General features: G+C 40.8%; 1 protein-coding gene across 2 annotated transcripts in view; it reads left to right on the forward strand.

Moving 5' to 3' along the window:
* cdc42bpb (CDC42 binding protein kinase beta (DMPK-like)) overlaps positions 1 to 13,187 on the forward strand; it is a 199,287-nt gene that overhangs the window by 169,070 nt on the left and 17,030 nt on the right. For both annotated transcript variants that reach the window (XM_072490425.1, XM_072490426.1), the window contains exons 22-25: positions 6,753 to 6,851; positions 9,902 to 9,976; positions 10,283 to 10,388; positions 12,823 to 12,959. In XM_072490425.1, the coding sequence (XP_072346526.1) occupies positions 6,753 to 6,851; positions 9,902 to 9,976; positions 10,283 to 10,388; positions 12,823 to 12,959 (417 nt within the window). The remainder of the gene's footprint in view (positions 1 to 6,752; positions 6,852 to 9,901; positions 9,977 to 10,282; positions 10,389 to 12,822; positions 12,960 to 13,187) is intronic.

Raw genomic sequence — 13,187 nt, forward strand, 5'->3', positions numbered from 1 at the left:
TGTTAAATTGTTTTGCCACTGATGCCATAGTGGTTTACTTTGTAACAAAGTGGGGATCTAAGTGCTAAAGCAAAGTTTTTTTTTCTGTTACTGGGATCTAGTTTACCATGACTTATAACTTGTCCATGTGAGTCCCGACAGTCCCCTGTCTCGGGAGGGCTGTATCATCAAATGTCTTGAGGAAATTAATTGCTCCTGTTTAGCAGGGAGAGAACGTTTTGGACAAGTCAGACTGCACTGCCTTGATTTATTCCAGCAATTGCTTGACATTGTCGGAAATCTAGGAGCAGCTATTCTGTTCGTACTCTGCCAGTGAAAGCCTTGTGTTCAGAGAGGAACATACACTCATGTGCAGACAAGAGAAGAATGATAATGGGTTATATTGTTCAGAGTAGAGGCAAGTGGCTTGATGAGATACCAATTTTATTTTATTACGTACTTTAATCGTTGTACACTTGCTCTTGTGTGCACTATGTAAGTCTCTTAAGAGGAAACTGCACAAGAAGACACTTGAGGGAATTTGTCCCACTTGGTTGCTTACAAGCAACAACATTTGTTTCATTAAAATCAAAACTGAATTGTAACTCATCATTGCATATTATTACCAATTCTAAGTATATATTGATTTGAAAGAAATGGATTGCTCGAAATGTAGGTATAATTTGAGTAAGTGACTTTACTACACTTGAGTGAGTGTAAATGAACAAGACCTCAGTTTAATTTCTTATCTGAGAGTTTGCTCTGCTGACAGCATAGCACGCACACACTGCTGCACTGAAATTTCAACCCAGATCCTGTGCTTCTGTATCTCATTAGATTCATTACAGCATTCAACGTTGCACTAGTGGCTACTGCCGGTTTAGCTCACTTGGCTCCTCAGCTGGTTTGTGATGCAGAGCGAGACCAACAGCACGGGTTCAGTTCCCATACCGGCTGAGTTATTCATGAAGGCGTTGTCAATCTTGTCCCTTGTCAGAGGTGTGGTGATCCTCAGGTTAAATCACCACACGTCAGCTCTCCCCCTTAAAGAAGAAAGCAGCCTATGACCATCTGGGTCAATGGTGACTTTTTTTAGTTGTTACTGCCCATCAAAAGTACATAATTGCCAAAAAATGCTTTGGGACATTCTGAAAGGCGTTTTATAATTGCAAACCTTTCTTTCTGACATAGAATGACAATAAAGGAACCTAAATTACCAAGGCGTTCTCTTCCCATTGGTCTAAATGCCAGTTCACATTGTTTGTTTAAAAAAAGGTCCTTGAAAAGAAAGGAGCAGCACTAAAAGTGCTTTCATTACCTCCAGAAAATTCAAAATGCTTTACAGCCAGTAAAGTCCTTTTGAATGTTATGTGACATGAATCCAAGGTCCCGGTTGAGGCCGTACTCATGTGTGCGGAACTTGGCTAGTTTCTGCTCGGCGATTCTGCGTTGTCCCGTGTCCTGAAGACCGCCTTGGAGAAACGCTTACCTGAAGATCAGAGGCTGTGTGCCCTTGACTGCTGAAGTGTTCCCTGACTGGAAGGGAACATTCCTGCCTGGCGATTGTCGCGCGATGAACGGACGCGTGGCAATGCATTACATACACCCCCCCACCATCTGGCCTGGGCTTATGAAATCCTACCAACTGTCCTGGCTTGAGACAATTCACACCTCTTTAACCTGTGATTATCCCTCTCTCCAGTTGCTCCGTCTGGACCTGTAGACTTAATTACCTGCAAAGACTTGTATTCAAAGTATCGTATTGCATCTTTGACTTTGTCTATGTTTCTGGAACCCACTTCTTCATTCACCTGAGGAAGGAGCAGTGCTCCAAAAGCTAGTGATTCAAAAACAAACCTGTTGGACTTAACCTGGTGTTGTAAGACTTCTTACTGTGCTCACCCCAGTCCAACGCCGGCATCTCCACATTATCATAAAAGAACCAGTAGAACAAGTTTCCTTGAATTTAACACACAGGTTAACTTTTGTTATACTTACATCATATAAATCTAAGTCAAATAATAAAATATGCACTGACTTTCAGGCACAGTCGCACAAATTCAAAGTTGACAAATATAGATTACAGAGTGGGGAAGGATAGGTTGACCAAATTTGAGTCCATAAAGGTTCAAAGGAATTCACAGTCTGTAGTATTTATTGTGACTCGGCTGGCTTCACCCAATCCAGTGGTTTTACTACTTTCAATGTCAAGGCGGTTTTAAACTACAGATTAATTTGGGTCTCAGAGTTCCCCCTCTTAGCCAGGGTTCATTGTTCAAGAGATTAGGATTGATGGTTTGCCTCCATCCAGCTGAGTATCTGAATGTTGTCCAGATGTTGACTCTGTTCCAGACATACTTTTGGAGTAGAAAATATGGTTCATTCACATTTCTCTGGGGTCATTGTCTTTGATGGACATTTGCAAACATGCTATCTTCATCTCGGAAGGCTTGGAATGTATAGTAATGAAAATTAAGTAGCCGTCTTAGCTGTGAGTTCCAATCTCTTTAGTCTGTTTTTTTTAACGTTCAATCCATGTTTCCACTTGGTGGATTAAAAATTATTATTTGGAAAACAGCGCATCTTCATGGCACTAGATTTTCATGTTAGCTATATTTTTGCCCTTCACTGCTGTCAGTTACTTTGCTATTGTGTGAAGCTTTGTCTTTTTTTTATTAAGTGGTTTTTTTAAATTAAAATATTAATTCTGGTTCAGCTTTTTTATATGAGGAATGTTTCAGTTCCTGAGGCTTTTTACCATGCATTTTATTCAATAAATATGACATTTTGGGTAATACCATAAAACATAGAAGTAGTTTCAATTGAATTGGTCTCCTAAATGTTTCAAAAGATACTTTCACACTACAGCTTCTGCATAAAACAGCTGCTGCCGCCCTCACCACAACCCAGGCTGATAACTAGACATGCAGCCATCGTTGCACTATGTTGTTTTTTTTAAATCCCACAAGGAAAACACCATAAACTTTTACTATAGTCGATGTCAGAACCATGGCTACACAAATCAAAAATGAAATGATCTGTAGCAAGGCTACTACTTGCTACATTAAAGTAATTGACACACCAGGGAATTACTTTAGCAGATAATACAACAGCAGGCACCAATTATAAAACTGTGCAACACTACAAATTCAACTGGCAAAACAGTAGTAAAGGACTTATAAAATGGTTATACTTTAATGCTCACTCGTGCAGCCAAATAACATCAGAAATACATCCTTAAATATGAACTATATGAAAATCATAAAGGAATAATTTGTTAATTAAGTTTCACGGGTTTTGCTGTTTATTCCATTCCCCAAACGGTTCATAAAAAATATATAATGCCCCTGGTGTCTAAGTTTGCAGTTGGCAATAGACTGAGTGCTTTAATCCACAGGAACCCGCATAGACTTGGTCATTGGGTAGACCATTGGCAAATGGAATTCAAAACACAGAAAAGTGTGAAGTTTTGTAACAAATAAAGAAAGCAAGAGTACACATCCTGTAAAATGTGGGAACTCTAGGACACATGCCATGTCCTGAGTAACCATATGTTCAGGAAGTGACACCACTTCGGCAGCTTGAGCAGCTGCTGTCCTCACTGTGATGCAGCTGAGAGCTACGTTGATAGCAAATTTATTGATGTAGTCACCCCGCAGCTCAAGTGTGCTGACCACCAAATAGTTTAAACAGAACAGGCAGGTAGTGCAGGAGTTCCCCGAGTGCATCTCATTTTCCAACCACTATTCAATACTGATGAGAAAAAGTGCCAACATAAATAAAAGGAGTATGCCATTTGACCTCACGAGCCTGCTCTGCCATTCAGTAAGAGCATGATTTATCGAATTGTGGCCTCATCTTCACATTCCTCCTGTCCCACGATAACCATTGATTTCCATATTAGTCAAGAATCTATTTACCTCTGCCTTAAAAATATTCAATGACCCTGCCTCACCGCTCCCTGGGAAAGTGTGTCCCAGAGACTCATAACATACTGAGAGAAAACAATTATTTTCATCTGTCATAAATGGGAGACCACTTAATTTTAAACTGTGTTCCTTAGTTCTAGTCTCTCCCACAAGGGGAAACATCTTTTCAGCATCCACCCTATCAAATCCCCTCAGGATCTAAAATATTTCAATAAGATCACCTCTCATTCTTCTAAACTCCAATGGGTAGAGATCCAGCCAGTCCCATTCACAAGATAACCATCACCATCCCAGGTATCAGTCGAGTGAAACCTCTCTGAACTGCTTCTAACGCATTTATATCCTTTCTTAAATAAGGATTAAAACAGTACACACTACTTCAGATGTGGTCTTACCAATGCCCTATGCGACTGCAGCAAAACACCTCTACTTTTATCTGTAGAATCTCTACAGTGCAGAAGAAGGCCACTTGACCCAACGAGTCTGCACCAAACCTCTGAAAGAACACCCTACCTAGTCCCATTCCCCCACCCTATCCCCTTAACCCCACCTAACCTGTGCATCTTTTAACACTAAGGGGCAATTTAGCAAGGCTAATCCACCGAATCCACACATCTTTGGACACTTATATAGGTGATTCAATAGTCAGAATAGGTAGGGTTTTTTTGCCTGCCGACATGAATCCAGAATAGTCTGTTACCTCCCTGGTGTGAGTGTCGAAGATGTCACTGAGCAGCTGCAGGACACCCTGAGAGGGGAGGGTGAACAGGCAGCAGTCGTGTTCCACATTGGTACCAACGACATAAGTGAAAAGAGGGATGTAGTCCTGCAGTACAGATTAAGGAAGTTAGGTGGGGAATTAGCAAACAGAATTTCAAAAGGAATCATCTCCAAATTGCTGCCAGTGCCAGGTGTTAATGAGCATGGAAATAGGAGTTCAAACAGTTGCACGTGTGGCTGGATGATGATGCAGGAAGGAGGGCTTTAGATTCCTGAGGCATTGGAACCGGTTCTGGGGGAGGTAGGATCTACACAAGCCGGACGGTTTGCACCTCAAAGCAAGGCTGGGACAAATATCCTTGGCGGGAAGGTTTGGCAGTGCATTTGGGCAGGTTTAAATTTGTTTGGCAGAGGGATGAGAACCTCGGGGTGAATTCAGATGGGACAAATCAGAAATGGAAGGCAAAAAGTTAGTGAATGAGTCTGGAAGGCAGAGGAAAAAAAAATAGGGGGGAAAAAAATCAAAGAGTTTGACAGTGCTTAAGGGTATATACATCAGTGCAAAGAATATGGCAAATAAATCAGACAAGCTGAGGGTGCAGATAGAAATATGGGGTAGCATTAGATCATAGCTATTACAGAAACACGACTTGGAGAAGGACAGTAATAACAGCGCAACATTCATGGTTACAGATTTTTCAAATGAGATAGAGTGGGGAATAAAAAAGGAGGGGGAAACCATTACAGCTGTGAGGAGGGATATGTTAGAAGGATCATCAAAGGAGGCCATGTGGATTGAAGTAAGGAACAAAAAGAGGCAGCCACACCACAGTGGACCATAGATTCTCAAAAAGATAAGTGAGATAGAAGAGCAAATATGTAGGCAAATCCCTGAGAAGTGCAAAAACAGTAGGGCAGTAATCGTAAGAGATTTTAGCTATGCAAATATTAACTGTTAGTTTTATTGTGAAAGGAATGGAGAGGCATGTGAGGCATTCCGGAGAATCTTGTTTTCAAATCGCTCCATGGCCTTGTCTTTCCATATCTCCAGCCCCTCAACCCGCCAAGATACCTGCGCTAATCAGCCTCTCACTCCACCACTGGTGGCCATGCTCCTGTGAAATGTCTTGGGACATTTCATTACTTTAAAGGTGGTGTAGATAGAAATTGTTGATCGCTCAGTGCAGCACTGAAGCATTGTTGGAGATGCAGTATTTCAGATAAGATGTTAAACCAAGTCTGACCTCTCGACTTAAAAGTGCTCATGACTTTATTTGAAGTAGAGCAGGGGAGTTTCTCCTGGCGATTCTCCCGGTTTCCCCAAGTTTCTGCTGGCCATATTTATCCCTCAACTAACGCACAAAGCAGATGATCTGGTCACTTAATTGCTTTGTCCAAATGCATTTAACACATAACAAGACTTCTAAAGTTCTTCATTTGTTAGAAAACCCTGTAGTTGTGAAAATATATGTGCAAATCTCTCTTTTTTCTAATGAGCAAGATTGCTATTACCCAGAACTTGATAACATTTTACACAGCACATAATTTGAATGTTTCCTAGGACAATGCTGCTTTGATGGTTTAGCCATTTGGGATGTAATGCATTTGTCCACATACTTTGGAACTTGCCAGAAATTAAAACCATTCTTGTGCCTGATTGGCCAGTTCAAAAGACACCATCAATTGATTTGCGTCTAGACCGAAACCTCTGATTGATGGATCGAAGAACAACCCTGTTTGTCTGCAGCTTCCATTTGATGTGTATGTTGGAAAAGTAGCTTCCACCTAAAATTCTAGTCATTTCTTGAACATCTTCAGTATCTTTAGTAGCTATTTTGTGTACCTTGAGCATAATGTATCTTTATGACAAAAACATAAAATGTCTTCAGTATTGTAATATATTGCATTGTAACATCAAAAATATAACTAAAAATAATGTTGCAGAGGCTTAATTTTTAGAAATTAAAATGTAATTGTTTTTGTCAAGATGTGATATTTGTACAGAACCAAAAGTAAATTGTCTTAATTTTTTTTTTCAATTGGAGATGATTATCAATTGAAACATCCATTTGATCGTGATTCTTGTGCAAAGTTTTATTTGCAATTGTTTCTTATTTTCTACAGAGTGGTTCTATCAGTGAGTCTAACATAGGGAGCCTAAAACCAGAAGCATCTCCCCATTCTCCATCACCATCAGTTTCTAGTAATTTGGACCGGAGGGACGTAAGTACTGTAAGATCTCTCACTGATAGAAACCTTCAGCTGCTTGATAGTACATAGCCTGCATGTGCAAGAGAAGAGATATATATATTGCCAAAGCTTTTCGTCTTGCACTCATGGCAAACACACGAATGCCAAATTTGAAACTACCTCAACAATTGTGCTGCAAGAGAAAATGTGCAAATTAGTTGGCAAGCTGTCTCTGGCTGAGGCATTGCCATGGAGAAAACAATGTGGGACTATAGGCTCCCCAAGCTTCCTGCTAATTCAAAAAGGGCACAAGGCTTAAACATATTTTTTTTGTTTACATAGGACAGGTCCCTGCAAACTCTACATCACTTCTAGCAAGCAAAAATGTGCCACGTTATGAGCTCATCTGATTATTATAAATTGATTGTTGGTAGCTATTAGTGTACTTGGGACTGCTCAGCAATGTTACCCAATCACAGGATCACATCAAACGGAAGATGTTTTGTATTGAGATTTTACAAGCATAAGCTAATTGAGTACAGTGCTGGAGGAGCATGTTGTCTGATTCTATCAGTCACTGTTGGATCATACAGCCTTCGTACCTTGCATTGCATCTATACTGAAATATATGACCGTGCTCATTTGTGGTACGCGGAATGTCTTTTTTGATGGACAGCAGCTTCCTATTAGTGGAAAACACCATTTGCGTTGCCACTGCATAGCAGCAGTGGTTTGCTGAACCTGTTGTTCAAATTGCTGAGATACTTTGGCTTTCCAGGGTAATTTAGGATTAGGATTACCAATGGATACCCATTGTCCCGCAGAATGGCTTTGATGTACTCTATTTCTGCCTCAAGCTAGCAAGATTTAGCAAATGGCTTGGGCCCTATTTGCAAGGTTGCTGATGAGGCCAAACTTGTAGTACGAATCCCGAAGCACACGTTGACCAGTGAAGGTCTGCTTGCAGTGGGGAACGCCTGAGCGGATTACTCAACTAGCTCGGAGAGGAAAGCGAGCACATTAGACTGCTTGACATCAAAATTGAGTTTGAGCATAGGATTGAATGCATTAAGGCGTATAAGGAAATCCTTATACATGGCTGCAGATTTAAAAATCACAAACATATCTACATCTTGGGAAAAATGTATGGGGTCAGAGGTTAGGCCTTTATCCAACAAAAAAGTGTTTCTCATGGAAACCAGTGAAAATGTTACTTGAACCTAGAGGGGATCACATGCCTGCTCCATCTATTTAAGCATATATGGTATTATTAAAACTGAACTCAACTGTGCAAGTTGGGGGGCGCCATGTAACGCAGTGATTAGCACTGGAACTGCGGCGCTGAGGACCCGGGTTCGAATCCCGGCCCTGGTCACTGTCCGTGTGGAGTTTGCACATTCTCCTCATGTCTGCGTGGGTTTCACCCCACACCACAAAGATGTGCAGGTTAGGTGGATTGGCCACGCTAATTGCCCCTTAATTGGAGAGAAAAATAATTGGGTATTTTAATTTTTTTTTTATACTGTGCAAGTTGGTAAGTTCATAAGCTCAATGGATACAGATTTAGTTTGTCCTGATGTGTGCAAGACTCAAAAGATTTGGCAACATATCTCTATGATCGAAACCTTTTATGCAAAATAATTTATCTTTATGTACTATTAAGCCAGTATATGAAGTATAATATTCTTCCAAAAAAATAATTTCTTATGCCTTTCCCAACCCAATGAACTGCTTTTTTGAATATTCTGAGCCTGATTGTGTACAGCTTCAGCTATTTTTAATTTATAGACCTAGGTAGGTAGATTGTTTTACAAAGGCAAGAATTGTGCCCAACTGTCATCTGCTGCCCACCTAACATCTTGCATCAAAGGTGATCCAGTAGTACACTGGACCTGTTACTCCTTGCACTTAACTAGCCTAGTGGCAGTAAGCCGTATTAGGGTACCCCAACTGCCACCTAGCTGACTATGCAGGGAAAGATAGGGATCAAACCAAAGCCTTCTGGTTTGTGTTGCAGTGCTAATACCAGCAGTTTTTCTGCCCACTAAATCTTTGAGGGCATTATTCTAGTTGAGGGAAGGTGGGATGGAAGCGGGCTGATGAGATGTGGTCTATTCCTTGCTGTCAACATGGTTTTTTTCCACCACCAGTCTCTGGGTCACTAGAACGCATTCATTCAGCCTTGCCATTCTTGAAGTCATGAGATCTCATTATTATTGTAAACTTGCCTTGCTACAATTGTAGTGCTGCAGTACCCCCAGTGGCAGGCAGGTGCAATTGCAGCATGATAATTGTATAGAGACAGTTTCCATTATAATTATTGACTTCAGAATTTATGGTGGAAAATTAACTGTGATTGCAAACATATGTAAGACTTTTGATATTTCAATATATAGTGTGGAATTGTGTAGATATTAGACTTTTGTCATGTATAAAATTTTGGAGATGTTGGTTTTTGAAAAGTTAGTACTTATACATGTTGTTTGACAGTGGAGGATCACTGAAAACCATGAAGGAGAAACAGCTCAGTATGGAAGGAATGATTTCACAGTAATTACAGGGGCCTTGTAACTTCTTGTCAATTGTAATATTTATGACATTTGATATATTGATTTGTCACCAGAAAGCTTAAGTAATATCACGTAGCAAAGAAGTGCCAGAGTTAAAATGATAGCAAATTAAAAATCTAATGTGCCCTTAATTAAAATCTCAGGCATTATATGGTATATTATGGACAGTGCTTGAGTATTTGTAACCTGAAATAGGCTATTGAGTTGGACTTTTATATGGTTATTGGTCCCTTAGTGTCTTGAGAATTAAGCATCCCATCACCCTTGCACTAGGATAAGCTGTACATTGCATCTTCAAAGATGCATTTTTCAAAGCTGCCTGAACTGACTGTAATATAATTCTAGCATGAAGTTGTATATGATAAACTCTTAATGTCCAGATTCTTCAGTAACTTTGACTAGCAAATTGTAAAAAACAAACCAAAAAGTTGATTGTTATTCTGTCACTGGTGTTGAAATTATGAGCTTGGGTTTACTGCAACTTAATGCTTGTATTTTGTTTGTAAATTTCAGGAGCCAGTAACACCCCAGCAAACTTCTCCTGCTGCTACATCTCCAATATTTGTCCAGCCTACTCCTTTGCCCAAGGTATTTTTTTAATATACTTCTGTAGTTATTAGGAAAAAGGCGTTACTTAATCTAGAAACTCAAGCCTCACCTCTATTTGGTCAAGTTGATGAGACTTGAGCCAATTTTTATTTAATTCAGAATTTTTGTAAAGTATTTGATACTAAAGTAAAAGTGCGTAAGACTTTGGAATTCAGTTTCCAGCGAACAAACCAAAAATTGAACTAGTTCACTTAATCGGCAAAGAAAAAACAGTTTTTTATTCAAAGAAAACAGCTCTGTCAGTTTATTAAGTCCAATTTTATACCTTTCTCTTTATATCCTCAGCCTAAAGCTCATCAAGTCAGTATCAGAAATTTCTCGAGCCCTACACAGTGTAGCCATTGTACATCTCTGATGGTGGGTTTAGTACGACAGGGATATGCCTGCGATGGTAAGTGATACATGAGCATTGACTGTTCTAATACTTTTGACATTTTCGAAATTTAATATTAGATATGTAAATTACATTTTTGAAACCTAGTTTTTAAAAAATATATTATTAAAACGTTTTCATTATAAACGGTACCAAACAGTTAATACAAGTTACAAAAAGACACAATAAACAATCAACAACCCACACTAACTTAACCCCACAATATTAAATCAAACCCCTTAACTGACAGTGACTAACTCTTTAAAAAAAAGGAAATGAATGGCTCTCATAGTTGGAACCCTTCTACCGACTCCCTAATGGTGTACTTGACCTTCTCCAAAAGCAAGAATGACATGAGGTCACCCAACCAAGCCGAGGCACTGGGCAGAGTGGAAGATCTTCGCCCAAGCAGAACTTGTCCCTGGGCTATTAACGAGGCAAATGCCTTCAACCCCCCCCCCCTTCCCTCCCCCCGTCCGTCCATAGTACCGGCGAGTCTGATACCCCGAGTATGGCCACCAACGGACATGGCCCTAGATCAACATTAAGAATCTCTGACGTGCTAAAGAAAGAGACCCAGAAGCTCACAAACTTGGGACAAGAACATGTTGGTGTGGTTAGTCGGTCCACGAGAGCAACGCTCACACCTGTCCTCCACCACCGAGAAAAAAACGATCATGCTCACCTTCGTCAAGTGAGCCATGTGCACCACCTTGAACTGGATCAAACTAACACAAGAGCAAGAGGACATAGATTTGACCCTGCAAAAAGCCTTGCTCCAAACCTCCTCATCAAAAATAGGACGCTCATCCAACTTTACCTCATCCAACCGAGGGGACTCCGTTGTACAAAAAACAGTAAGGCGAACAAAAACCACTAGAACCTACTAATAAACCTAACCCCAAACAGAACAAAAACACTAAGCTCATTATCTAAAGCAAAACTAATATAATGAGCTGCAGTCACCTCACTGTACTTACTGCCTTTGTTAGCTAACTCTCTGTGGTTAGCAGGGCGGCTCCCACCCAGAGTGAAGAAAAATGCTAACAGAAAAAAGAAAAAAAGTATTTAAAAAAACTCCTTAACACACAGTACTCCAACAGGGAGCAATATATTTTCACAACATTTATAGCAAATAGAACAAAGCCCTCCAAAGAATTAACCCACCCAAATCCAACTTACAAAACATTCACCCCACATAAGAACAAAGAAATTCAAACAAGAGCAAGGAACCCCAATAACTCCCCATATCCACATGGTCATCCCCAACTTCCAAAAAGCCTTTAAAAATCCACTATCAACTCATACCCAGCCCATGTCGTTTTACAAAAGAATCCACCTCCGGCACATCAAAAAAGTCTTTCCCCTCAGTCACTCAACCACGCCGGGTACATCACCTGAAATCGGACTCCATTTTTACACAAGGTGGCCCCTGTGTTGAATGCCACCCACCTTCCTGCCAGCTCCCTCCTACATCCTGGCAAAACATAATCACGATGCTGTTTTGCCCATCTCTCAGGACCCATTCCCTTCCCTGAAAGCTGTGAAATTTCACAATAACTGCTCATGGTGGTTCGTTAGCACGGGGCTTCCATCAGAGTGTCAGATGGGCACGATCCAGCTCAGGAGGGGATGTGAATCCATCCTCCCCTGCCATCTTCCCAAACATTTTCGCAAAATACTTCTAACCCCTTTGGCAACCCCACAACACGGATATTTTGTCTCCTGCAACGATTCTCAAATCATTCACTTTGACTTTCAGCGCTTTATTTGCCTCAGCGACATCTCCGCTTCCAGAGAGGCAATCTGGTCAATATGCCTCCAAAGGGCTGCCGCCATGTCTTGCATTGTAGCGCCATGCACTTTTACTGTCTTGTTGGTCTTCTCCAATGCCAACTGCATGGGAGATGGGGCCTCTTCCATCAACTTGCAGAGGTCCCCCAACACTACTCGCCTTTGTTTCTCAAATTACCGGTAAGCATCTCGGCCAATAATGAAGTGGCCGGAGTCGCAGAAGCTGCCTCTGCCATTTTCTCCACCGATGAGCCCTGAGAAGCCTCCGATTCCGTCAACGGATTATCACCATTAGGCTTCGTTCCCCTGTCTTCTTGAGCATATCGCCGATGTAAGCACTTTACTTCCTTAAACAAGTGAGTTTTTGAACAGAAATACTCCCTGAAATTGGGCAGAAGGAGCTTTTTTTTTTTTTAGAAAACAGACCCTAACGGGAGCCACCTCGTGCCTGTCTTCCGTGCCACCGGAAGTCCCTTAAAATAAAGTTTGCACCTGTTTTTGTTTCAAGCTGTTGGTAATGTAGTTGAATGAAAAATTGTGCAGCCATTTGACAATATCTAAGCATCTGTTCAAGTTTCAAATTTTATTAATATTATAATGAAGCCTAATGTGCTTTTTATTATATGTGTCCCTCTAAATAATGTTTCCTATTCCATAGTGTGCTCATTTATATGCCACGTTTTATGCAAGGACAGTGCCCCTCAAGTATGCCCTCTTCCATCTGAACAAGCAAAGAGACCACTTGGGATAGATGTTCAGAGGGGGATAGGAACAGCATACAAAGGCTATGTAAAGGTATGGAAATCATTTTTGGATAAGACGTTGAATTTATGGTGGTGGTTACACAGATTAATGCGCAGGCATATCAGTGTATATTCTACTAGCACGTTGATAGGATTACCCCTCTCAGTCCAAGGATGTGCAGGTTAGGTGGATTGGCCATGCTGAATTGGCCCTTAGTGGTCAAAAGATTAGGTGGGGTTATGAGGATAGTGGGAGTCTATGAGCCTGGATAGGTCACTC

This window comes from Scyliorhinus torazame, chromosome 2 (assembly GCF_047496885.1).
Source record: "Scyliorhinus torazame isolate Kashiwa2021f chromosome 2, sScyTor2.1, whole genome shotgun sequence".
In the NCBI taxonomy this organism is placed as follows: domain Eukaryota; kingdom Metazoa; phylum Chordata; class Chondrichthyes; order Carcharhiniformes; family Scyliorhinidae; genus Scyliorhinus; species Scyliorhinus torazame.